Raw genomic sequence first — 26,276 nt, 5'->3', positions numbered from 1 at the left:
TTTTCCTAGAATTTGTCCGTCCCATCCATGTCTTCAAATTTATGGCCCTGAAGTTGTTTATAATCGACTCTGATGATTCCCTTCATCTCTGCTGTCCCTGAAGCTGTACCCCTTCCCATTCCTAAGTATTTACTTGTGCCGTCTCCTTTTTAATCGATAATTCTTGCCAAAACGTATCACTTTTTTCAGTTTTTTTCAAAATACACTTTTGAATTTGTCTTCTTTATTGTATCTTGGTTTTTTTCTCTCATTAATTTTGATTCTTATTTTTATTATTTTCTTTCTTCTACTTTCCTTGGGTTTACTCTCCTGGGGATTTCCCCCCAATTCTTTGAGTTACAGATTAATATTTTAGACTTCTTTCTAACAGGAGCATTTGATGCTAAGACACACCTCTAAATTTTAACTTAATACCATCCCACAGAGATTGAAAAGCAGTCTTTCTTTAAATCTCTCAAATCCAAATAATCTCCAATCTTTACTATAATTTGTATAATACATATATATTACAATACAATATTATATAAGTTATATAAGTTATTAAGATTGTATTTTTAAAATTTCCAATCATATAGGATTGTTAAGTGATAAAGTAAAAGTGATCTATATGGTATAGTAAGAAAAGTCAATCTATATGGTAACAACAGTATGACTATTTTTTAGATAATTTACTAATCTGTGTGCTTTGTGGCCTAGATTACAATATGGCCAATTTTTGTACATATTCCATTTGTACTTGGAGACAATGCATAGTCTAAAGTGGCTGGATTTTTTTTTTATGTTATGTTAATCACCATACATTACATCATTAGTTTTTGAGGTAGTGTCCCATGATTCATTGTTTGCATATAACACCCAGTGCTCCATGCAGAACGTGCCCTCTTTAATACTCATCACCAGGCTAATCCATCCTCCCACCCCCCTCCCCTCTAGAACCCTGTTTGTTTTTCAGAGTCCATAGTCTCTCATGGTTCGTCTCCTCCTCTGATTTCCCCCCCCTTCATTCTTCCCCTCCTGCTATCTTCTTCTTCTTCTTCTTCTTCTTCTTTTTTTTTAACATATAATGTATTATTTGCTTCAGAGGTACAGATCTATGATTCAACAGTCTTGCACACTTCACAGCGCTGACCATAGCACATACCCTCCCCAATGTCTACCACCCAGCCACGCCATCCCTCCCACCCCCCACCACTCCAGCAACCCTCAGTTTGTTTCCTGAGATTAAGAATTCCTCATATCAGTGAGGTCATATGATACATGTCTTTCTCTGTTTGACTTATTTCGCTCAGCATAATACCCTCCAGCTCCATCCACGTCATTGCAAATGGCAAGATCTCATTCCTTTTGATGGCTACATAATATTCCATTGTGTGTGTGTGTGTGTGTGTGTGTGTGTGTGTGTGTGTGTATATATATATATATATATATATATATATATATATATATATATATATATACCAAATCTTCTTTATCCATTCATCTGTCGATGGACATCTTGGCTCTTTCCACAGTTTGGCTATTGTGGACATTGCTGATATAAACATCAGGGTGCACGTACCCCTTCGGATCCCTACATTTGTATCTTTGGGGTAAATACCCAGTAGTGCAATTGCTGGATCGTATGGTAGCTCTATTTTCAACTTTTTGAGGAACCTCCATACTGTTTTCCAGAGTGGCTGCACCAGCTTGCATTCCCACCAACAGTATAGGAGGGTTCTCCTTTCTCCGCATCCCCGCCAACATCTGTTGTTTCCTGACTTGTTAATTTTAGCCATTCTGACTGGTATGAGATGATATCTCATTGAAGTTTTGATTTGGATTTCCCTGATGCCAAGCGATGTTGAGCATTTTTTCACGTGTCTGTTGGCCATTTGGATGTCTTCTTTGGAAAAATGTTGTTCATGTCTTCTGCCCATTTCTTGATTGGATCATTTGTTCTTTGGGTGTTGAGTTTAAGAAGTTCTTTATAGATTTTGGAAACTAGCCCTTTATCTGATATGTCATTTGCAAATATCTTCTCTCATTCTGTCGGTTGTCTTTTGGTTTTGTTGACTGTTTCTTTTGCTGTGCAAAAGCTTTTTATCTTGATGAAATCCCAATAGTTCATTTTTGCCCTTGCTTCCCTTGCCTTTGGCGATGTTTCTAGGAAGAAGTTGCTTCGGCTGAGGTCAAAGAGGTTGCTGCCTGTGTTCTCCTTTAGGATGTTGATGGACTCCTGTCTCACATTTAGGTCTTTCAACCATTTTGAGTCTATTTTTGTGTGTGGTGTAAGGAAATGGTCCAGTTTCATTCTTCTGCATGTGGCTATCCAATTTTCCCAACACCATTTGTTGAAGAGACTGTCTTTTTTCCATTGGACATTCTTTCCTGCTTTGTCGAAGATTAGTTGACCATAGAGTTGAGGGTCCATTTCTGGGCTCTCTATTCTGTTCCATTGATCTATGTGCCTGATTTTGTGCCAGTACCATACAGTCTTGATGATGACAGCTTTGTAATAGAGCTTGAAGTCCGGAATTGTGATGCTGCCAGCTTTGCTTTTCTTTTTCAATATTCCTCTGGCTATTCGAGGTCTTTTCTGGTCCCATACAAATTTTAGGATTATTTGTTCCATTTCTTTGAAAAAAGTGGATGGTATTTTAATGGGGATTGCACTGAATGTGTAGATTGCTCTAGGTAGCATTGACATCTTCACAATATTTGTTCTTCCAATCCATGAGCATGGAACGTTTTTCCATTTCTTTGTGTCTTCCTCAATTTCTTTCATGAGTATTTTATAGTTTTCTGAGTACAGAGTCTTTGCCTCTTTGGTTAGATTTATTCCTAGGTATCTTATGGTTTTGGGTGCAGTTGTAAATGGGATTGACTCCTTAATTTCTCTTTCTTCTGTCTTGTTGTTGGTGTATAGGAATGCTACTGATTTCTGTGCATTGATTTTATATCCTGCCATTTTACTGAATTCCTGTATGAGTTCTAGCAGTTTTGGGGTGGAGTCTTTTGGGTTTTCCACATAAAGTGTCATATCATCTGCAAACAGTGAGAGTTTGATTTCTTCTTTGCCAATTTGGATGCCTTTTATTGCTTTTTGTTGTCTGATTGCTGTGGCCAGGACTTCTAATACTATGTTGAATAGCAGTGGTGATAGTGGACATCCCTGCTGTGTTCCTGACCTTAGGGGGAAAGCTCTCAGTTTTTCCCCATTGAGAATGATATTTGCTGTGGGTTTTTCATAGATGGCTTTTATGATATTGAGGTATGTACCCTCTATGCCTATACTCTGAAGAGTTTTGATCAAGAAAGGATGCTGTACTTTGTCAAAAGCTTTTTCTGCATCTATTGAGAGGATCATATGGTTCTTGTTCTTTCTTTTATTAATGTATTGTATCATATTGATTGATTTGTGGATGTTGAACCAACCTTGCAGCCCAGGGATAAATCCCACTTGGTCATGGTGAATAATCCTTTTAATGTCATGTTGGATCCTATTGGCTAGTATTTTGGTGAGAATTTTTGCATCCGTGTTCATCAAGGATATTGGTCTGCAATTCTCCTTTTTGATGGGGTCTTTGTCTGGTTTGGGGATCAAGGTAATGGTGGCCTCATAAAACGAGTTTGGAAGTTTTCCTTCCATTTCTATTTTTGGAACAGTTTCAGAAGAATAGGTATTAATTCTTCTTTAAATGTTTGGTAGAATTCCCCTGGGAAGCCATCTGGCCCTGGGCTTTTGTTTGTTGGGAGATTTCTGATGACTGCTTCAATTTCCTTAGTGGTTATGGGTTTGTTCAGGTTTTCTATTTCTTCCTGGTTCAGTTTTGGTAGTTGATACATCTCTAGGAATGCATCCATCTCTTCCAGGTTATCTAATTTGCTGCCATAGAGTTGCTCATAATATGTTCTTATAATTGTTTGTATTTCTTTGGTGTTGGTTGTGATCTCTCCTCTTTCGTTCATGATTTTGTTGATTTGGGTCCTTTCTCTTTTCTTTTTGATAAGTCTGGCCAGGGGTTTATCAATCTTGTTAATTCTTTCAAAGAACCAGCTCCTTATTTCGTTGATCTGTTCTACTGTTCTTTTGGTTTCTATTTCATTGATTTCTGCTCTGATCTTTATTATTTCTCTTCTCCTGCCGGATTTAGGCTTTATTTGCTGTTCTCTCTCCAGCTCCTTTAGGTGTAGGGTTAGGTTGTGTACTTGAGACCTTTCTTGTTTCTTGAGAAAGGCTTGTATTGCTATATACTTTCCTCTTAGGACTGCCTTTGCTGTATCCCAAAGATTTTGAACAGTTGTGTTTTCATTTTCATTTGTTTCCATGAATTTTTAAAATTCTTCTTTAATTTCCTGGTTGACCCATTCATTCTTTAGTAGGATGCTCTTTAGCCTCCATGTATTTGAGTTCTTTCCGACTTTCCTCTTGTGACTGAGTTCTAGTTTCAAAGCATTGTGGTCTGAAAATAGGCAGGGAATGATGCCAATCTTTTGGTACGGTTGAGACCTGATTTGTGACCTAGGATGTGATCTATTCTGGAGAATGTTCCATGCGCACTAGAGAAGAATGTGTACTCTGTTGCTTTGGGATGGAATGTTCTGAATAGACCTGTGAAGTCTATTTGTTCCAGTGTGTCATTTAAAGTCTTTCTTTCCTTGTTGATCTTTTGCTTAGATGATCTGTCCATTTCAGTGAGGGGGGCGTTAAAGTCCCCCACTATTATTGTATTGTTGTTGATGTGTTTCTTTGCTTTTGTTATTAATTGGCTTATATAATTGGCTGCTCCCATGTTAGGGGCATAGATATTTACAATTGTTAGATCTTCTTGTTGGATAGACCCTTTAAGTATGATATAGTGTCCTTCCTCATCTCTTATTACAGTCTTTGGTTTAAAATCTAATTTGTCTGATATGAGGATTGTAAAGTGGCTGGATATTGAGTGAGTACTATATATGTTCCTTAGGTTAACTTTCCCAAATGTATTATTTAAATACTTAATTTTGTTTTTCTGCTTGATTTATCATTTATTGAGAGATATGTTAAGAACTTCCCACATGATAATGGATTTGTTAATTTTTCCTCTTGGTTCTCTCAATTTTTGATTAGTATATTTTGAAAGTGTATTATATGGTGCATACAAGTTTAGAATTATTGAATCTTCCCAGTGAATTGAAACTTTCGTCAATATATAGTGATTTTATATCTTCAAATGTTTGTTGTGTAATTTGTATGGCTTTAGTGTTGCTTTATCAGCGTTCTTTTCAGTAGTATTTGCACAATATATCTTGTGTCATTCTTTCATTTGAAACCTTCTATGTCACTTGCTTTAGACATGTCTCTATAACTAAACTTGTTTTATTTTTTTAAAGATTTATTTATTTATTTTTAGAGAACGAGAGAGTGCAAATGGGAGGAGGGGCAGAGGGAGAGTGAGAGAATCTCAAGCAGACTCCCCACCAAGCACAGAGCCTGTTGTGGGGCTCTGTCTCACGACCCTGAAATCATGACCTGAGTCAAAACCAAGAATTGGATGCTCCACTGACTGAGCCACCCAGATGCCCCAACTAAATTTATTTTAAACCAATGTAGCACTCTTTGTATTTTAACTGGAGAGTTTAGCCCATTAACATTGATTGTAATTTCTTATATATTTTTATTTATTTCTACCCTTTTAGTTTGTGTATGGTTTAGTTTGATTTTGCCTTACTTACAAACCAATTAGCCTATTAATTTTTGTGGAAGAAGACATAAGCTTCAGGGATCAGAAAGAAAGGACTTTATTATGCAAGGAATAGAAAGTGGTATGGATACCATATTGGCATAGGTTTCCTTTTCCCCCAAGTTCCAAGGGAACATTGGCGTGGGGGGCAGATAGATACCACGCTCGCCGTGAAAGTGAATCCCTGTTGAGAAACACTGAGCTTGGGGGACCTGGTGTTTTATAACAAGTGGTAGCAAGCCTGCTCTTTGTCTTGGAGAAAAACATGACTTCATCCCTCAAGGATGCTTTCTGCCAGAACAATCCTGAGAAACGGCCAGGTTAAGAGTGGGCAGTCCCTTATGTTTTCACCTACTCAGCAAGAACGAATAGAGAATGCAGAGACACTCGGGGCCCATGGTGGCTGCACTCTCAACCAGACATTAGATGTTAACTCTAATTACCATCCTGCTGTATATGCTGCTATTTAAATCAAGATTTCATTTCTAACTCCATGTAAGTCCACAGATAGTGCAATACTTTGACTTTTTTTTTATGCAGTTCCTAAGTGTTTAGCTTTACCCGTAAGTGTCATTGTCAGTCAAATTTCTCAGGTTGTTGATCTAGAAGTGTCTTTATTTAGCCCTTATTCTTTTTTTTTTTTTTAAGATTTTATTTATTATTTGACAGAATGAGACAGCGAGAGAGGGAATACAAGCAGGGGGAGTGGGAGAGGGAGAAGCAGGCTTTCCACGGAACAGGGAGCCCAATACGGGGCTTGATCCCAGGACCGTGGAATCATGACCTGAGCCGAAGGCAGACACTTAACGACTGAGCCACCCAGGTGCCCCAATTTTGCCCTTATTCTTGAAAGATATTTTGCAAGGTAGAGACACTGAAGTTATAATTGTTTTCCCTCAGCACCGTTTACTTATTATTCCGCCCTTCTGTGCCTTCCAACAATGCCACTAGGATGTCCGATGACATTCTAATTAACATTCATTTGTAGAAAACCTGTCTTCTGGTTGCTTGGAAGAAGCATTCTGCAGGTTGAATATGTATTTAGGGACAGATTTCTTTTTATTTAATCCTCCTTGGGATTTGGGGGGGCTTCATAAATATGAGGATTGGCGTATTTTATCAACTCTGAAAAATTCTCAACCGTTGGCTCACCTCTTTGAATAGTGAGTATCTGTTTGTTTTTCTCTCACTGTAAGACTCACACACTGGATTTTTCTCCCCCTGTCTTCCATGTATCTTACACCGGCTTTCATATTTCTTGTCTTTTTGACTTTCCTGTTTGTACTCTGTCAATTATCATCCAATCTAACTTCTCCTTTATTAACTACTTATTTCTTGGGCTTTGTCTAAACTGCTCTTTATCTATTGAGTTCTTAATTTAAATCACTGCAGTTTAATTTTTAAAGGTCTGCTTATGTTAACAAATCTGCTTCATCTTTTGTTATCTCTAGTTTCCTTGTAATGCTTTCCATCTTTCTTTTTGTGTTCTAAACACGTTAAACATATTTTATACTATTTATACAAAAATTTCAACCTCTCTATCTTTGCAGGTCTGATTCTGCTTATCTCTGCTGACTCTTGCTCATGGTAGCTATTTCCTCGTGTTTGTAGCAATTTACTATTGCAAGTCATGTTCCTTAGAATGTTCTCTGTTTAAGCTTTGAGACATGTTTAAAATAGTTCCTCCAGAGTACTTGTATTTGCTTCTGCCTGGTCCTCAGGATGCTGCAATCTGAGACCATTAAAAAGTAAATGTTTGGCTTGGGGTTTTTCAGGCTGGTAGTGTGAATTTTGGCCTGGAACTGGCCTAACTATGAGCTGCAGGAGGCTGACAGGAGGAACTCTGTCCTGTGCCATTTCCAGAGCTCACACCTGAATAAGAAAGTCTCCTCCCAGAGTGAGGCTCTCCCCGCTTTCCCCCTACAGTCTGCTCTGTGGGGACCATGATTTTCAGCAGAGTGGCTCTGACCTGACCTCCCGCCCTGCACTGCCCCAGGCTCTCTCCAGGTCCCGTTTTCCAGACCCTGCTGAAACTCAGGTCTGGACTACGGGAATTGACATCAGACTCCAGGACAAACATGACTTCCTCTTAGGGCATATCTTCTTATCCTCAGTTTTTGCCTACATTTGTGTTCCCCTAATTACTATTAGATCAGCCATGCTTTAAAAAAGAGGATATTCTTCTCGTTCTACCTAGCATTTTTATGTGTCTCTGGAAGGCTCCCTCTGCATATGTAATCCATCACATGACCAAGAATGACACCCCCACCCCCACCCCAGCCTCCTCCTGAGGTTCTCTGATGAGAAGGATGCACCACAGGGACTATATCCCAGGGGATTAAAGCCTGTAGCTTTCAGTGTCTCTGAGAATTTCTTTTATGTGTTCATCTAGTTCCCATCTCTAACAGAAGTGTTTAGTGTTTGGAATGCTATAGATGTCTATGAATTATTGTTTAAAAGATGAGTATTTTTTGCTAAGAAAAACTTCTGGCAGAGATTATACATTCTCCTTTGTACCCATTCCAGGTCTTGAGGGACATTTCTATTTTGAGGATTTTTTTTTTTCCTTTTTAAGTTACAGGAACTCTTCCTGCTATAGTTTTCACCTGTTTCCTCTTTCCTGCTAACTCCCTTCCTCTTAACGTTCCTCTGTAATTTATGTGTAGGCTCAGACTGACAAGAAAAACCCCCCTGTCTCTGTTCATGATAAGGTTTTCTCACATACTGTCGGACCAAATGCTCTGTTCACTCGGATGCCTGCTTGCTGGCTGTCTTCCTCACGGAAGCTCACCGTCATGGCCATGGAATGAGAAGTGTGTGTGTTCGTCTCCTTAGGCTGCAGAACATAGCACAGCAGATGGGTGGCTGGACACTGCATGTATTTGTTGTCTCACACTTCTGGAAGCCAGAGGTCTGAGATCGAGGTGCTGAGGGCCACACCCCCCTGACACGTGTAGGGGGCTTCTTTCTCACCTCTTCTGTGTGTCGGTGGTGGCCGTGATGTGCCTGGACCAGTGGCTGCACCGCTCCAATTTCTGCCTCTGTTGTCACATGACCTTCCTACAAGGACACCTGTCACATTGGATTAGAGCCCACCCTACTCCCATATGCCCTCATCCTAACTAATAACATCTGCAACAACCCTGTTTTCAAATAAGGTCACATTCTAGAGGCTGGGGGTCAGGACTTCGATGTATCTTTTTAGAAAAGGACACAATTCAACCCATAACAAACAACATGGAAACACTAGTAGGGTCAAACCCAGAGGTTCTACAGATGCTGTCACCTCCCAATAAAGAATGGTCCTTTTGCCCCTCCTCTATTGATGAGTAGAAAAGACCAAGCACATTTTCGCCTCTACATGAAATGTTTTCAGAGTTCTTCTTTTGGCCACATGCTAGGGTCCCTTGGCTCTCAATGCTATTTCATGTAATAAGCCCCCCTTTGGTGTCCCTGTGTTGTCTCGTGAGTAAACTGACCTTTAACAAGAAGACCCAGTCATTATGCACCAAGGCATTCCCAGCATCTGTCCCCACACCCGTGAGGAGGCCTGTGGAGGCCACCGCCCAGACTTCTGTCTGTGAGACACTCTGTCCACAGGATGTTGGCCTCATGGCATTTCTTGACCACGTGTAATTGTCTAGGGAAATGAGGATCTTAGCCTGTCACCCTCTTGGTTGCCTCTCTCTTCTTTGATTTCTTTTGATACACACCTAGTAAAATTCCAGACATGTTGCTGTGCACTCACAGACAGGCAGATCTTGCTTGGACACTTTCATCTGTGTAAGTTTAGGCAGTAGGCTCAGCTCCTTGAGCCTCATAAGATGGGGTTCATTGCGTCCATTCCGCAGTTTTTTTAAGTATGTTATACAGATGAAATAGTAGAAATGGCCCAGCTCTTGGTAACCAGCCGATCTCTGAAAGTAGTCACCATAAAACCCCTTTAAACAAACGTAGGAAGGGTTGCAGACGGTGGCTGTCCTGTGTGTTTCCTCATTGGTGGGAGAGGCAGACAGAGAAGCCAAGAGTCATTGTCTGGTGCTGTGAGTAAAACGGGGAGCCTGGGGAAGGCACCCTCACGCAGCCTGCAGCGTGGAGGGGTTTGGGTAGGTTTCTCGGGAGCGACATGGCCCTGTGCCGTGAAGGGGGAGAGAGGCGATGCCAGTGGGTGGAGGCAGGCGGGCATCCCGGGCAGTGACCACAGCACCCACCGTGTGGTGGACACGGGAAGCCCATCTTCACGTAGTGTGTCAGCGTGGCCCAGCCCGAGTTCTGGGGCAGGAAGGAGGGCAGACGGTGAGGAGAGGGAATGGTGACCAAGAACAGCACACCTGCTCCGCTCTGGAGTTTGTGCTTCTCCTGGACGACCTGGACACCTGTGGTGCATGGGGTAACTTGACCCGGTTTGCTTCTAGAAAGATCTTTTTAGTAGCAGGACAGTGGATGGGTTGTGAGGGATAGCATCTAGCCGGAAATTACTGTATTCTGACAGGAACTGATGGGGCCTAAACCATGTCCCCGAGAGCAGGGCTGGAAAGAAGGGGAGATGTGAAAAATACCGAGAAAGTCTCACCAACAAGGCTCTGTGCGTCGGTAGACTTCGGGAATAAAGAAGCGCCAGAAGTGAATGTAATTCTTGCCTCCCAGTTTGGGCCACGGGGTAAACGGTTGTGCCAACAGGGGACAATATAGTTTAACAGGGAGCTTTCAGATAAAAATTCTAGAATTGGGGGTCTACTCCTTCCCCAGTCATGTCAGTAGCTTTCTGTGTGCAACTCTAGGATTTTAGCACATAACAACTTTGGTGAGCAGTTTACAATTTGCAGAGCACTTCCACATTTTGCTTTAACTGCCCAAAACTGCCACATTTGTAGGTGACAACCTCGTGAGGAAGGAGCATAGGTTCCCACCCCCGCCCGACCCCCTCCGGCGCTGAACTCACCACAGTTCTCAGACTCGGCCCTCGGGCATTTCGGATGCAGAGGGGCTGTCCTGTGCGCTGTACCCCACCCCTGCCTCTGTAGCATCCCTCCCTTCCCCCACCCCCCGCCGTGACAACCACACCTGTCTCCAGACATTGCCAAGTGTCCCCCTGGGGGACAAAGTCAGCCCCACTTGAGAACCCTGTTCTAGAGGCTCAGAGTTTCAGGAAAGGTCAAGTCACAATGGGGACAGTGGATAGAATTCGGATATTTCACATCCGATGTGCGTCCCATGGAGCAGCCTCGGGTAGCACCCCACACAGCCGGCTCCCCGCCTCCCACAGCTCTGGCAGGTCTGCTCTCTGAGGCTCTTACATTCCACATCCAATAAATGCTGCAGGCGGAGTTCGCGTCCGGTCCCGCGGGCAGCAGTCCTGCCGGCTTTGCTGGTGCCGGTGCCCTGGGCGTGGAGCGAGCAGGGACCATGACCACATCTGGGGGAGTTCTCGGAAGCCTGGGTTTAATATGGATTTCTCTAGAGAGCACAGCTGCGTGTTTCCGCGAGGCACCTCGAGTAAGAAGTAGTCAAGACCACTGGGGGTTTTGTTGCTGTTTTCAGATGACACGGGGGTGCATGGGGGCCGCAGGCCTGTGTCCAGAGGGGCTGTGCGCACGGATGCTCGGGGGGGTCATTCTTGCTCTCCTGCTCCTCTCTGGTTAGTGCCAATGCTCCATCAGGAGCCCTGGTCTGCAAGGGGGGTTATTTCCATCCACCTCGCACTGAGGGTGCCACCCTGCGGGACCCCCACTGGACAGGTGACTTCCGTCCTCTGAGGCCCTCCCTGCTGTAAATGGAAGCTGGACACCATTCTTGACTTATAACTGGTTTGTTGTAACTTGTAACTGGTTTGTTGACCAAACGAGGCTCGAAACACACCTTTCAGTACTTATCAGAGTGAATGACGGGGAACCACATCAATTTGCATAGTTTTTTCTTCCCACTCCTGAATAACAGACAATCATGTTTGTTTTCAGTTTTAAATACTTGATTAAGAAATTAGTATTTCCAGTCCTATGGACTGGCCAGACGCACAGTCTCTTTGCCTGGCTTGAGGCTGTGTCAGGCTGGGAGGCTGCTGGGTTCCTGCCACGGTCAGAGTGGGAGGGGAGGAGATACAGGGAGAGAACAGACTCACTGGAACTGGTCTGCACACAGGTGGCCTCACTCTGATCCTTTTTCTCATGGAGAGCTGTCTTGTCTTCTTCTGGGGTTACTGCAGCTGGAGACCCCCCTACCCGGTCTGCACGCACTTACAGGATCTAGAATTCTTCCCTCAGCCCTGGGCCTGGTGCTGCACACTTCTGCTCCAGACAGCATCTCAGAGACCCCCAGACTTGCCCCCTTTATCACATGGCCACACCCGGTCTTTAAGAAACCTTCTTGCACCCTTCCTCCTGCAAGTCCTGTGAACATAGGTCCATTCAGTGAACAGCGCTTCCTGAGCCTCCCCGGAGCAGTGACCATCTCTGCTCTCTAGAACTCAGACCTGAACTGCATTCGCAGCAAATCACAACTCTCACGGTGGGGCTTGAAGCCAAGCAGGTGGCACCCCCCTACCCGGTCCTTCAAGTGGAAGGAAAGGAAAGACAGTACAGATTTTGCCAAAGTTACCTTCCTTCTAAAAGCCACCCTCTCCTTCCTGTCCAGGGCGTATTCTGTTCTCAAAGAAGGGGGAATTCCAGGGTGGACCAGACCTCAGTTATTGTTTCTGAAATTCTGAAATTATATGCCTCAGGTGTCCTGGGGACTCAATAGACCTTTAATTTTCATTAATCAATCATGAAACCCCCTTTGCTCTAAATTCTCAGTAACCCTGTTCTTCTACAAGCTGGGACCCCACCTCCTCTGCCCAGGACAAATGGCTCCTTATCCCCAGGGGTCACCCCAAATACCACCTCCTCCCCTTAGGACCAACTTCTCACTTATCTCCGAACACATAGCATTTCCTTACACATTTCTTTCGCATTGCATAAAAACTGCATCGTGTTTGTCTATCCGCTTACCTTACCTTCTCTTCATGCAGCTGTGAACTTCTGCTGGTCAGGAGCCGTGCCACAGTCTTCTTTGTATCCCTAGGGCTGAGCACGGCACCAGGCACCAGGAGGTGTCCGTGACCACTCGTGGGACCAAGGTGAATGCACGTGGCCAGTCCTCGCTTATAGGCAGCAGCAGAGAACGTGGCATCCCGCTTCCCATGTTCAAGGCAGGGAAAGACTCAAGGTCACCAGGGGGCTGCTGAGCTTGGTCTTCTCTCCAAGCCTCCCTCCCTCCCTCTCCACCATCAGGGCACAAGCTCACCCCCCCCCCGTATTTGGGAGGGATCATCCAGGCCCAGGTGAAAGTGGGCCCTGATATCTACTGCAGGTTTGGTGGTCTGGAGGTATTCATTGTATTAGCACAGGAACTGGTGGTAAATGATTTTTAGAGATTTTGATAGACTTAGTTTACCAGGTTAAAGATAAAGGCAAACAGAAATGTTCTAGCAATGAAATTATTTCTACAGTTGAAAATATGAAAGCTTTTTTTTTCTTTTGAAACTCCAAGTTCAATAGAGCAGTTTGGTTGCACTCAAATGTGGGGGATCATGAATGCCCCATAAGACATTTCCTTTCCAATTCTGTTACACCAGGTCAGCATGCTCTTGGGGTAAAACACAAGCCCTGATGTAGGCCTGCCGGAGGCTTTTGTCCTGAGCTGGTACAGTTGGCATACAGTCTCTGCCCCCATCTCCCCCAGTGAAGCTTGTTAGAACTGGCCCCTTCCTCATCCCAGGGGCTGGTGACCAGCCCAGTGTCTGTGGACCATCAGCTGCTCTCTGCCAGAGCGGCAACATGGCCTAGTCCTGGCCTGTCTTTGCACTTGTTTAGAGACAAGATGCCTCAAGGGAGGGCCAGCGAGAAGGGGAAGCCTCTGGGGGTAAGAAGCTATCTCCTGGAGTAGGGATAATCGCCCTCCAGCAGAACCCTTGAGGGAAGCAGGAACCGTTTTTTTGTGTTTTTTTTTTAAAGATTTTATTTATTTATTTGAGAGAGAGAATGGGAGAGAGAGAGAGCATGAGAGGGGGGAGGGTCAGAGGGAGAAGCAGATTCCCTGCTGAGCAGGGAGCCCAATGCGGACTGGATCCAGGGTCTCCAGGATCATGACCTGAGCCGAAGGCAGCCGCTTAACCAACTGAGCCACCCGGGCGCCCCGCAGGAACCAGTTTTGACATGCATATTTTCATCTTAGAGATGCACAATGGGGACACAGAACAGGCCAGTGTGCTCAGGCTCTCCAAGCAAGGACGTGGCAGCACCCAGCGTCCACTCTAAACTCTGCGCTCACCACTACCCGGCCTGTGCATCCATTAAACCCCAGAGAGCTTTTGTGACCTCACCTCCTGACCCAGATGCAGTGTGAAATGGCCAGTTCTCATTTGGGGCATCCGCCCTCCCTACTCACTTTAGCAAAGATAGCCCTTTACAGGGATTAATGCAACCTTTGGCTTAGCTGAGCAGATGACAGGACACTTGGGATTTTTCACAACGTACCTGGCAAAAGAGCGAATCTTGTCACACAGTACCATATGCATGAATGTTTCTGTGCTGACATTGTTTGACCTTATTTTAAACATTGACTCAACACGTGCACATTGCACAAGAGTAAAACGGAAGAAGCTGCTCGGAGCTCGGAGCTCAAAGATCTGGAACTGTCTATAGCCCTCTAGTGAGCCTTTCTAGGGGGAAAAACAAATGTGTTCCCTTTCAGGCAAATCCCCTCCAGCCCTACAACCGGCAGCCGGCCTCAGAGAGCCCTGCCTCAGGACACGGTGCTGGGCCTAGTAAGTCATCCGTTTGGACAATTTTCTATATATGGAGTGGGAGGTCATGGAGAACGGATGTGTCTTTGTTCTCCAAGCACTGCCAACGGCGGTTTCCCCAGACCGCGTGGGGGTCCGTTCACCCCGGGGAGTGACAGACGGACCCGCAGGTTCGGGCGCCCGGGCTGCGGGGCCGCGGCGGGGAGAGGAGCGGTGCAGAGCGCCCTGCGCAGGCTCACGGAGCCCCTCGGATTTTGTTTCATTTTCCAGAAATGTTTGCTAATTAACAAAAGTTTTGTTCGGCCCAGAAGAGCACTATGCCAACGTGCGTACGTGGCTGTTTTAAGGAAGGACACCATGACGACGCCCCCCAGCCAGAAAACAGCCCAGCAGGGCAGCGGGGCAGAACAGAGGGCAGGCGCCCGAGCCGCGGGGGCGCCCGCACCCTCTGCGGGGCGCAGCGCAGCCGTGGTCCGCGGGGCGCGTCAGGCGTGCGTCGCCCAGGGCGCCGAGCGGGGGTGCGGGCGGGGGGCGGGGCCGCGCGCGGGGAGTGCTCGGAGGGCGGGGGGAGGGGGACGGGGAGGAGCGCCTGGGGCGGTGGGCCGGTGGCGCTGATTGGTGGTAGTGGCGGGGAGGGGTCAGGGGCGGGGCGGGGCTGCTCGGCGCTGGTCCTCTCAGGGCGGGAGGCGGAGGGAGCGCCTGGGTTGGGGTTGCTGATTGGCGGCAGTCGCGGAGGGCGGGGCGGGGCGGGGCTGCTCGGCGCTGGTCCTCTCAGGGCGGGAGGCGGAGGGAGCGCCTGGGTTGGGGTTGCTGATTGGCGGCAGTCGCGGAGGGCGGGGCGGGGCGGGGCTGCTCGGCGCTGGTCCTCTCAGGGCGGGAGGCGGAGGGAGCGCCTGGGTTGGGGTTGCTGATTGGCGGCAGTCGCGGAGGGCGGGGCGGGGCGGGGCTGGTCCTCGCGGGGCGGTGGCCGCCCCGGCAGCTGCGGGAGGAGGACGAGGAGGGAGAGGAGGGAGCATCTGATTGGCGGTAGTGACTGTGGGCGGGGTGGGGTGGGGCTGCCGGGGCTGGTCCTCGCGGGGCGGCGGCCGCGGCGGCCGCACCAGCCTCAGCAGCAGGAGGGGGCAGGGGAGGAGGAGGAGGGGGAGGAGGAGGAGGGAGCGTCGGGCGGCGGGCACTGATTGGCGGTAGTGGCTGAGGGCGGGGCGGGGCGGGGCTGTCCGGGGCTGGTCCTCGCAGCCTGCGGGAGGAGGAGGAGGGGGAGGAGGAGGAGGAGGGAGGGAGGAGGGTGCGCTGGAGCCCCGGCCGCGGTGGCCGGCTCAGCCTGCCCTTTGTGCCCGCAGCCCGCGCCCCGCGCCGATGGCCGCCGCGGCGGGCTCCCCGGCGGCGCGCACCCGCCCTCGGACCTGACCCCGCGCGCCTGGGATGCGCCGGGAATGCGCGTCCTCCGGGCCTGCGGCTCCTCCCGGCTGGGCGCGGGGCGATGGACCTGAGCATGAAGAAGTTCACCGTGCGCAGGTTCTTCTCCGTGTACCTGCGCAAGAAGTCGCGCTCCAAGAGCTCCAGTCTAAGTCGACTCGAGGTAAATGCTATCGCCTCTGTGTGCGCAGGTACCCAGGTCCCCGCCGCGCCCTGGAGGATGCTGCGGGTCGCGGAGCCATCCCGAGCCCTTTCTATTGTCACATGCACGGTACCCACAGACCCATGTCAGGGAGTTAAAGTTATTTGAGAGCCGGTCCGGGTTTTCTAAAACCGAACGCTATTGTTGGGACCTAGCAATAACTGGACCGGTCCTCGTGTTCTCCTCGGGCACTAAACTCTGCCCCTGGGGAATTTCTAACTAATTTTGTTCCTGGGTCTGCGCAGGATGCGGAGCGGTCGCCGTGCCCACATAGGTGCCCGGGGCAGGGAGGGCGTTTCGGTCCGTGCAGCTGGACCGCGGCTCCGTGTGGCACTTCCAAAGTCCCAAAAACAGAACCCCCGCGGCGCTCCCCTCGGCTGAGGGTCTGGGTTTGGGGAGGTGGGTTTATCTTTCCGTGGCCCGCAGCCACGCAAGTGCTACCGTATCGTGCAGATGTATGTGTATTTGAAATCAGTGTAGCATTGACTATATATAATACATACGTATATGTTAAAAGGTGACAATACAGTCTACTCGGGCCAGTCTGAAACGGTGCTCAGTAGCGAAGTGCCTGGCGCAATATCCCTGCAGCCCCGGGTTTGATAGAGATTCGCCCTGAAACCCAGAGGACCCTGAAAATTATGTCCTTTTCTCCTGTCCCTCATCTTGTCATCTTTGGGTTTCCAAAATCATCTGTGGACAGTTCTCTGATGTGGTTTTTTATTTCAGCAATCAAATCTTGTTCTCTTCATCCCGGTGTCCAAATTACATTGTTGAATCTATAGATGACCAAACGGTGGAACGTGTTTAAGTAAAAAAAGAGAGAGAGAGAGAGAGAGAGAGAGAGAGATTGTGATGTTGGGGGCAGGGGCTGGCTACACAGCCTAGTGTTTCCCTTTGACATTGCCCTGGCCTTTGCCACAAGGCTGGCACCTATCTCGGCTTTGACTTATTTCTAAGGAAGTCAAGCCAATTGGAACAATGTCACATTTTTCATCTTGGTTTTCTTTGTCCTGGCTGCCATGATATTTGATATAGGCATGGGTTGTTACAATTACCAGATCTTTAAGCAAAGCTCAGGAATAGACATGAATGCAACAGGAAATTACTCGTATAAAGTTTCTGTTATGGTATCACTAAGTCTGATTTGGACTAGATAGGATCTTTGTGGCTGGTTTCTGAGGGTAGAACATATTTTTCAAACAAATACAACTGTTAATCAAATAATGGAGGAGGGCTTGCCTCAAATCTTGCATTGACAGAAGTTAAACACGAGTTAGTGAGATAAATCATTTTCCCGGATTTCAGGCACTTTTTAAAAAGCTAAAATTGATAAGAACAGAAAGCCAGGACAGTATTTACCTTTATGCCCAATAAGTTTTTATTCATCAGAATGCCAAGTTTATTATACAGCTCCTTGTCTCCTTTTCACTTATTGTCCTTGCCAAAGGGAGGCACACGGGTGGGGAAACTCCCAGTGCTGTTCAGGAAGACCAGCAATAGATACCGGGCTGAACTCATGGAGGGTCAGGAATCCCATCAGCATGATATACTCACCTCCAGTGTTACGGTTCAGCTTGTAGAACCGGGTTTGGGAAGTGCCTCATAAAAATAGCATAATGGGAAACCAAGAGGGGGATAGAAATGAGGTTTCATCAATGTGAAAATGAAATTTCTAAAAACCATAAATACACCATTAGATAGGCAGAAGGTCAGCTGACTAGAGAGGAATGTGATCTATTAGCACGCACTCAATGAGCACCTCATATAACCTGGATGCTGGGTGCCGGATAGAAGTATTGAGAAAGATAGCTCGGATACAATGCTCTGTTCTCTACAAATGCATTCACCTGTCTCTTGTGAAAACTCAAGTAGGCATGTTTTACTATCCTCATTCTATTGATAGGGGGACTCCCCGCCCAAAAATTGAGGATTTTGCTGAAAACTTACCAACTAATTCATTCTGCAACTGCTTTTTAAAAGCCTGCTGTGTGCTCGGCATTGTAGATCCAAAGCCACAAGTCCTAGAAGTCCTGGCCTCATGGTGCCTCCACCTAGTGGGGGATCTAATAAGTGGCTGACCCTGTGCTTCCGTCCAGCAAGTTCCATATTCCTGCCCAGCTGTCTCTCCATCTTTTTCCAGAGAAGTCTGTTTATCCACTTGCATATCCACAGCAGATTGTAGGCCAAGAAGCACTCATCAAAAAAATGTAAAATTTTGGGGGGGGGTCTGTCAATAGTTTGGGGTTGGGTAGTAGGACATACAGAGCACTTAGCATGGATGTATATTTCCTGTTTGGACTGATGAAATTATAAAAATAAACATTTTTTTCATTGTTTCTGTGAAATTTATTTTGTAAAATATACACAGAGACTGAAAATTTTTGTTTTTTGAATTCAGAATCTAGTGCCATAAACAGGAAAGTGACAGTAGTTACTTTAAGTTGAAAACACTATTATCTTTATTAAAACATTAAAATTAATGTTTTCATACTTGCTTTTAAATTTAACTTTAATCTAGAATCCAGCATTGGGTAAACTCTAACCAACAGAGAAGCCAGATTACTTAATCAGATTTGGAAAACGGTTTATGGATTATAGCTTAAATATTTTTATAGTGTCTCGGCATTGCCCCAACTGAGAGGGCCAGATCACTGACTCTGGCAAGAGTGATTTTTGGAGTTTCTAAAGGGAAATTGGGTATCTTTCCTAGACTTCTTTGTGCATGCCCTAGAAAGATATCAGGTTTCACTGTCTGACCTTCACCCGGATTTCAGGGCGCTGACCTCACTGCCTGAGAGCCTCAGCACCTACCTGGAAGGTGTAACCAGCTCCGGATTCAGCAGCCCATTTTATAGATGAGGAAACGGAGCCCAGGGAAGCCAAAGGACTTGCGCCTAGGCTGTTTTAAAGGAAGTTCTTGCTGTAAGAGCATGGGCCATCTATTATTAATTTTAGCCCTTCTGGGTTGTGGGGTTACGGGAGTTTACCGTGTATTAGATGGGACTTGAAGGAAGGCTCTTGTAATTATTAAAAGGAAATTACTCTGAGGAGTATTTTGGAAGGTGCTCCACAACCTGAAATTATTCTAGAGAACCTTTTTTGGCAGTTGGAAAGTTCCAGGTGCATCTGGGCTTTGTATCACATCCACCGGAATTGGATTCTCATGTGCATCTTTCACAGCAGGTGGTTGCTCCTTGACCTCTGTGAGCCCCATTTCCCTCTGCTGGGAGAAGGGCTAGTACTTTCTGCCCCGTAGGGTTAAAGTGACGGGTGTGAGCTATCGTACGTAAAGACTTAACATGGAGTCTGGATGGTGGCACTGTTAGTCAGTTGTTAGCTATGGATCCTGATGAATGTTTTCTGGGCTTAGTGATCGTTTTCATAGTGTTGGGTGTCTCCTGGCATGGTGTGAACCTGGGATTGCCCCTGTGGCCTGTAGAACCCATGGCTTGTGCTGTCTCAAGAAACACTCAGCCTGATAATTAATAGTTTAGACGACCTTCCTCTGTACTTAGGGGAAGAAAAGCCCAGAGATCACTTCTCCCAGGCTTCCTTCCATACACAATACCGTCATTCACTAGGATCGGCCCCATTTGCTGAGATGGAGTTCCCATCGTCTGGCTGGATGGCGGTGTTCCTCTTCCTTTTCTTACGTATCACCCTGTGAGTCCGCTGCACCAATCCATGAATGCATTACCAATTCAGGTCCCAAACCCATGGCGTCGTGAGCTAAGGCGGCTTCTAGAGTCAGGAAATGCCCCAGCGTCAGCAGCCCAAGTTCAGGAGCTTCGGGAAGGCATCCTCCTGGCTCAGCCTTCACTTCCCCAGGAGAGACTCCAGGGGTCTGACGTTCAAGCTCCAAAGCCTGGCCTGGGGCTGTGGGAGGTTGAGAAGGGTTGGCTAGGAAGTGCCTGGCGGGGCGGTGGGGGGGAGATACAGTTTTTAAATTAATAAAAAGTGACATTATTTACTCAGTATGATTTATCTACCAGTTTGTTGAAGGGATCAATGCTCAAAGACAGTTCATTTCAGGAAAGGTTATTTTGTTTGGAGTCACCAAAACCAGGGAGTTGGTTCTCTTTATTAGCTATCATTTTTGACATTTTTACTGAAAGACAATTGAGGGTGGGTGAGAAGGACAAAATGCAAGTCCTTTAGCTGGGATATGGATAAGTGGTAAGCTGTTGAGTGGAAGAATTTCATTTATTTACAGACTTGCTCAGTTGTTTACACCAAGAATTTTTAGCATACACCATGTACATCGTGCTGAGCAATTGGTACATAGGATGTGATCTTTGTATGATCTCTGCCCTCAATGAGCTTAACATCTAGTGAGAGAGGCAGGCCCAGGAATGGAACCTACTGTGTGAAATTTCTGGCATCTGTAACTTAAACAGTCTAATTATACCGATTGTCAAATTAATTTCCATTTCCCATGGTTGCAGGTGCAGGTTACCAAGTGTTGTCTATGTGCACATTTGAATATATTTTAACTGCTTACCCCTTTTAAAGGGAAGCATGATGTCTTAACAAAGTAAATGCTAAGGGACTCATAGCAAATCCTGGGAGTGATGTTGGCTCTGGTCATGGAGAAAAAGAAAGCTTCCTGGAAAGTTAAACATTAAGGCTTATTCTTGGTGCTTGAAAGGTAAGCTCTTCTTCTAGATCTTGGGTGGTTTCCCGGAAAACCATTTCTAATTAAAATAATTTTCAGGTACTTTCAGTAAAAGCACCCAAAAATTCTATGGGAGGCCTGATTTTTATTGGGCCTTCAGACAACAAGAACAGCAACAAAAAATCAGAGAAGACCACAAGAAAGAGTCCATATTAATAAGTATTTAATTTGCTTACTGTTTTGCTTATGTATGTTTATTCTATTTTAAACACACTAAAATTAATTTCTTTGTGGTCGCTTTTTGGGATATGCTTTATCTCAACAATTTCATGACATACTTGCTCTCCTTACATCAAAGAAAACTCCCCAAAATATTTTTGCTTGTTCAAAAATATGTGAAAAGACAACCAAAAATATTGAGACTTCACCCCATTTGTCTTCATCACCTCCTTTATGCCTTCTTCTCCTAAGCCTCTGTGCCGACTGTCTTCCACCACACACCCTGATCCAGCAGAGAGGGTTTCAGTATATTTTTCATGATTCAGAAGCACAGGAAAGAAATGGAAGTGCACACATCATCTGACTTACCACCCAGGGTTTCACCCTGCTGCTTGCATGCTGGGTGGATGGTTCTCAGATGTGGCCAGTTATTCAGTGGGTGGGAGAAGTCTGAACTCTCTGGGGCAGGGAGGAAGGTGGAGAGAGAAGCTTTGGGGCTTGGGTGGCAAGACCTGTTAACCAGTGTGGCGTGGGTTCTTCAGGACGTTTGGCTGCTCCAGTGGAAAGAGGTCTTCTGAAATGTGGGGAAACTGAGGATAGGTCTGTTTTGTATGGAGCTGGCAACCAGTAGTTTAGCCAGAAATAACCTTCCTCTTGGGCCCGAAGGTTTTGTGCTTGTCAAATAAGTACAGATGGGCTGGCACTAAAGACATCCTCTAGAATGCTCTGCTTTTATTTCTGATGACGCTGGGTTATGTTGTGTTGTATTTTTCCTCCGGCATTACATGTTTGCCGATATATTTTCACTGGTAAAAGCTATTAAATTAAACTCAAGTAGGAATTATCAACAAATAGTCTGTAAAGCTACAGTGTGATTTAATCAAGCAAATGGGTGAGGCACAAATATACTCAGTATAAAATATGGTTCATCACGTCTGGTTTGCAGCTGTGTCAGAAGCCTTTCCTGCCCCGAGCTAACGAGGAGGCGTGGGGGGGGGGGGCAGTTAGCCGGGAGGCACCTGCACTCCGCGCTCTGGACGGCGAATGGCGTGCACAGTGACCACAAACCCGTGATTTCTCACCACGCAGGCAAGAGCACCACGCAGGTGACAAAGACTCTCCTCCAGCAAACTGTAGTCAGGCTCCTCTGGGTCCCCTTCGCAACGAGGCTCCGACCTTGGGCTCCTGCGTCATCCTTGCAGTGCCCAGTGTTAGCAAGAATCCTGCTGAGCCAATTTAGAGAGAACCCCCCCCGATATCTGACCGAATTCCTTATCCCCACCACTCCGCAGGTGATGTCTGGTCACCCCCTCCCTGCAGTGAGAATCCTATGAGGTCAGTTTAGACTCACCCTGCCCTCACCAGCCCTCCAGCTCTGCTCCTTGCCCATAAATCCCCACTCTTCCTTCCTGTGTCTGAGTCGAGGTCGGTCTCGCTCTCCTACTGCGAGACCCCATTGCAGTGCTCTGGTGAATAGAGTCTTCCTCGCTGTCTTTAGCAGGTGTCAGAATAATCTTCCTTGGCCAGTACTTATTGTGATGGTAATTTGCATATATATCTTGAGATCCATGAAGGAGTGTCCCAGGAACACCACTCGTCAGAGAACCCTACTTGATTTCTACCCAGAAAATACACAGCGGCCATTCCTCCAACGAGCTTTGGTTTGCAAGGGTCCTTGGAATCCCCAGGCCATGTTCCTGTCCCTGCACACCCTTCACAGTGCTCCCTGTCACTGGATGCATCCCGACCTTGCTGGCCACCCCTTCTCCTGGCCACCTGGCACGCCCCTCGTCTCTGCCCTCGGCCTCGCCAGGCACGTCATCCTTTTGACCTCCTGCCTCCTCAGCTACAGTACAGGGACAACCATATGCTAATGCCATCCTCGAGTTATTAAATGCTTGAAAAGTGAAATGGGCCTCGTCAGGGAAGGGTTTGCACTTGGCATTCTGGGGTGTTGCCCAGAGCTGGCTTTGGTTGGACCCTCTCTGTAAAGAGTTTTGCAGTACATTGTGGAAACACGGAGTTTCTCTCGTCTTTTGTCAGCCTCTCTTGCTGACTCTCTTCAGAGTACACATCTGCTTCAGGTTAGTATACCACAAAGCAGCTTTTCCGAAGTTTAGCTCTGTTAAGGTTACCAAGAGTGACAGTTTCATCTACAATGCCATCGTTTTGAATGTACCTCATGGAATAGCAGCTCTTGTATGACAGAGAAAGGGGTCCACGCTGTTCTGGGGTCGGCCCTCCAGCTCGGGGACTGACCCAGTATGGCTGGGCTGGGGTCCTGGAAGAGGAGGTGGGGCGCTCGTACGTATTCTCTGGCTTCTTACAGAAAAGAACTGTCCTTTCTTTTGTCTGCTCTGTTCTCCCGAATGAAATTAGCAAGATCCACGAAACTCAGTCCGAGAATGAGCACTTAGACTGTTGGCCATTGTGTTTTCTTCTGTTTCCAGAGGAGAGAGGGCTCTGAATGAGACTGGCAGGCTTCACGCCCCTGGAATGCCTCGGGGGCTATATTTTCAGGCTGGGGGTTTCAGAAGGACAGTAGCCAGCACACGCGTCTGGGACCTGCTTTAATGCGTTTCTGTGGTTCACATGAGCTGTGACACTCAGCTGAGACCACCCCGGCCACACCGTACCGCGCAAGGCCCATGGGCTTGCAGCTTGTACTCATTAAAATGTGCAGCTGAATTTATAAGGGGGAGGGGTGGAGGGATTCTACTTTAAAAGACTCTATTTTGGCATGGTTATGGTGGAAATGCTGTAGTGACTACTTAAGAAAATTGCTCATTCAGGTCCCCATGTTAACACTTATGGCCCAAGATGGTTGCAAACCTTCTACAACTAAGGTTAGATGTGATATTGATTTCCAAATGTATTTTCACATCCAAAGCATAGTGTGGACAGTCCCCTTCTAAAGATGACCATAAAAGAAAGCAGGTGACTCAGGAACGTGAGTAAAAGGCAAGAGGAGGCCTGAAGATGCAGTGGCGTGTCCGTGTGTGGGAAAGTGTCCGCGAGGCCAGAAGGTGGCCGCAGAAGCCCCACGGAGCCGTGCAGGCCCCACTGGTGCCTGTGGGACCACCCCATTCGCTCGGCCGCCCACCAGTGAACCACCGAAGTGCGTGGGCCACGCCCCACAGGGCAAATGCACAGAGGTGCCCCAGAAGACATTCCTGTCCCGGGACTTGCTAAAGTGACTCTATTTGGTTGACTTTGAAGATAAAGCAAAGGAAAGAAAACCAGACGAACGTCGCAGAAAAGAGCCCTTATTTTTAGAACACCTTCGGCTCCTCGCAGTCAGCTGCGATTGTCATGACCTGAGGGAACAGGGCAGGTATGCTGCTGAGATGCTCTGGCGGTTAGAGCTGACTGCCCTCACCCCAGAGAATGCCAAGAAACAGCAGGAGGTCAGGCATGACTTCCGTATTTCTAGGTCTTATGTTTCTAGATCTTGCACGATCAAGACTTTGTAGGATCCTCTCCAACAGCGAAGTGGATGACAATGTCCGATCTGATAGGACATGTGGAAGCTGATGTGCATAGGGCTTGTGGACATGCTCGCGGTGCGCTGCAGTGGCTGGAAAGATCTAGACTGTCGGAAAATCTTTATCAGTACGTAGCACTTTTTTCTTTAACAGCCTGTGTTTTGAGGCTCAGGACAATAGGACTCCAAGAGTTGGCATAAGAACGTTAAGAGTGACTCGTTAGAATGAACCGTAGTCATTTTGCATGTGTACAAGGGAGGGAGAAGGGGTACAGATTGGAGACACCACCGTGACCCTGATGGGGCTTCTACTCACTAGGGGTGATGGGCACCACCGGCTCGAGCTTCCTGCTACTGTCTCCGGGTCCCACCCACAGAGCGAGGGCTGAGTGTGGCCTTCTGCTGTCCCTTCTAGTGCTGCACCCAGACCCACCCATTCACAGACCCTCCCTCAACCCTCGGTGCTGTGCCCCCTTACTGGCCGCCCCCGGGCCCAGGCCCATGCACCCAGCCTCCCCCTTTGCTCAGAGCTCCTCCATTGAGGCATTAGGACAGGGCGACCTCCTTCCCCGGGGGACCCTGGCTCTGGAGCGCTTGGGTTTGGACAGAGAAGCTCTGTGGGAATTGGTGCAGAAAGGTAGTCACTGCTGAATGACCCAGGATGGAGTAGAGCGTGATGCCCTGAGTCCTCACATAGAGGGTGGTTTGTGTTCAAAATCACATCTGAGGGGAGGACGGTGTTGAATAGAGAAGCAACGGGAGAAGGTCTTCCTTGTGATGTGGGCTCAGTCACCCATTTCTGTGATGTTCTGGGTTTTTGTAAAATTCCCCAAGTCACATGTCCTCCTGCTGGGTCAGGGGAAGAGCACACCTGTCCTCCCCGATGCTGTCATCGATGTGGGCCCGACTCCTCCGTGCTAGCTCAGTGCTTTGTGGCCATGTGTGAACTTACATAAAACCTTTTCGAACCAACCTGCAGCTGATCGGGAACCCATCAGGCTCCACTCCGGCGGCTCTGCATCCAGGGACGGCGTGAGCAGCCCTCAGGACTCTTGTCCAGCTGTGTCTTAAGTGGATGCTGTCCGTGCACGGCGCGTCTTCTAGCACGTGTGACGTCCTTGGAGGCCTCACGTATTAACTGAGTGTTCACCACGTGCCTAGGAATTACCTATAGGGCTTTCATTTAGGGAGTTAAAGTGTAGGAAAAAGTGGTCGTGACCCAGTCCTAATGATGGGGGGAGGTAAGACCACCGTGTCCGTGCAACAAAGAAGAAATCCTTATAAAAGTGCACGTCAGCTTAGCACAGTCCGGGCGCTGGGCAGCTCACAACTGTAAGGCTGCTATTCGCATTTGAAACTTTTCCGTAGAAGTGGCATCTAGTCTACACTCCCAGTGTAGCTGCTGAGAGTGCCGTCCCGCAGCAAAGATTGTGGGGAAAAAATCATTTCGAGCACTTAAAATTTTTAAAAGCATAGTAAAATATCTTAAAAGTTTGAGAAACTATTAACCTCTTAAGATCTCAGAAATTGTGACATGTGTGACCACCAGCAATTTTTAAAAACTGAGAAACAATAAAAGCCAATAAGGATTTTTACTTTCAAAGCTCGTGCTTACGGGAGAATGGGTTTAATTCCAAGAAGACGGTTTCTGTGACTCTCTGAAAGCAGTTTCTCCTCAAATGTAAAAGCTCTCCAAGTCCTCATGCTGGTTTTTCGTGACAGATAATGTCACTTTAAAGCTTTGGCGCCCAAGACGGCTTCCCAGCTGGTGAACGGAGCGGAAGGAGCCAGGTTCTGCCAAGGGCTCCCTCTGTACCCATGACCTCCGGGGCCCCCGTGTCAGACTCCGCAGC

The 26,276-nt window shown here is 47.1% G+C and overlaps 1 protein-coding gene across 5 annotated transcripts in view; it reads left to right on the top strand.

The window, feature by feature from the left end:
• RPS6KA2 (ribosomal protein S6 kinase A2) overlaps nt 1-26,276 on the top strand; it is a 339,623-nt gene that overhangs the window by 162,573 nt on the left and 150,774 nt on the right. The window contains exon 1 of one of the 5 annotated variants that reach the window (XM_064598356.1): nt 15,747-16,063. The exons of 3 other annotated variants lie outside the window; for them this stretch is intronic. In XM_064598356.1, the coding sequence (XP_064454426.1) occupies nt 15,965-16,063 (99 nt within the window). In that variant the 5' untranslated portion in view covers nt 15,747-15,964. Of the gene's footprint in view, nt 1-15,746; nt 16,064-26,276 lie in introns of those variants that run through there. One more of the 5 variants, XM_045865876.3, reaches the window with a different exon arrangement.

Source organism: Mirounga angustirostris, unplaced genomic scaffold (genome assembly GCF_029215605.1).
Source record: "Mirounga angustirostris isolate CCGP_5_RB_7025 unplaced genomic scaffold, mMirAng1.0.hap1 SCAF_8, whole genome shotgun sequence".
Taxonomy (NCBI): domain Eukaryota; kingdom Metazoa; phylum Chordata; class Mammalia; order Carnivora; family Phocidae; genus Mirounga; species Mirounga angustirostris.
This window is presented reverse-complemented; position numbering and strand designations above follow the sequence as displayed.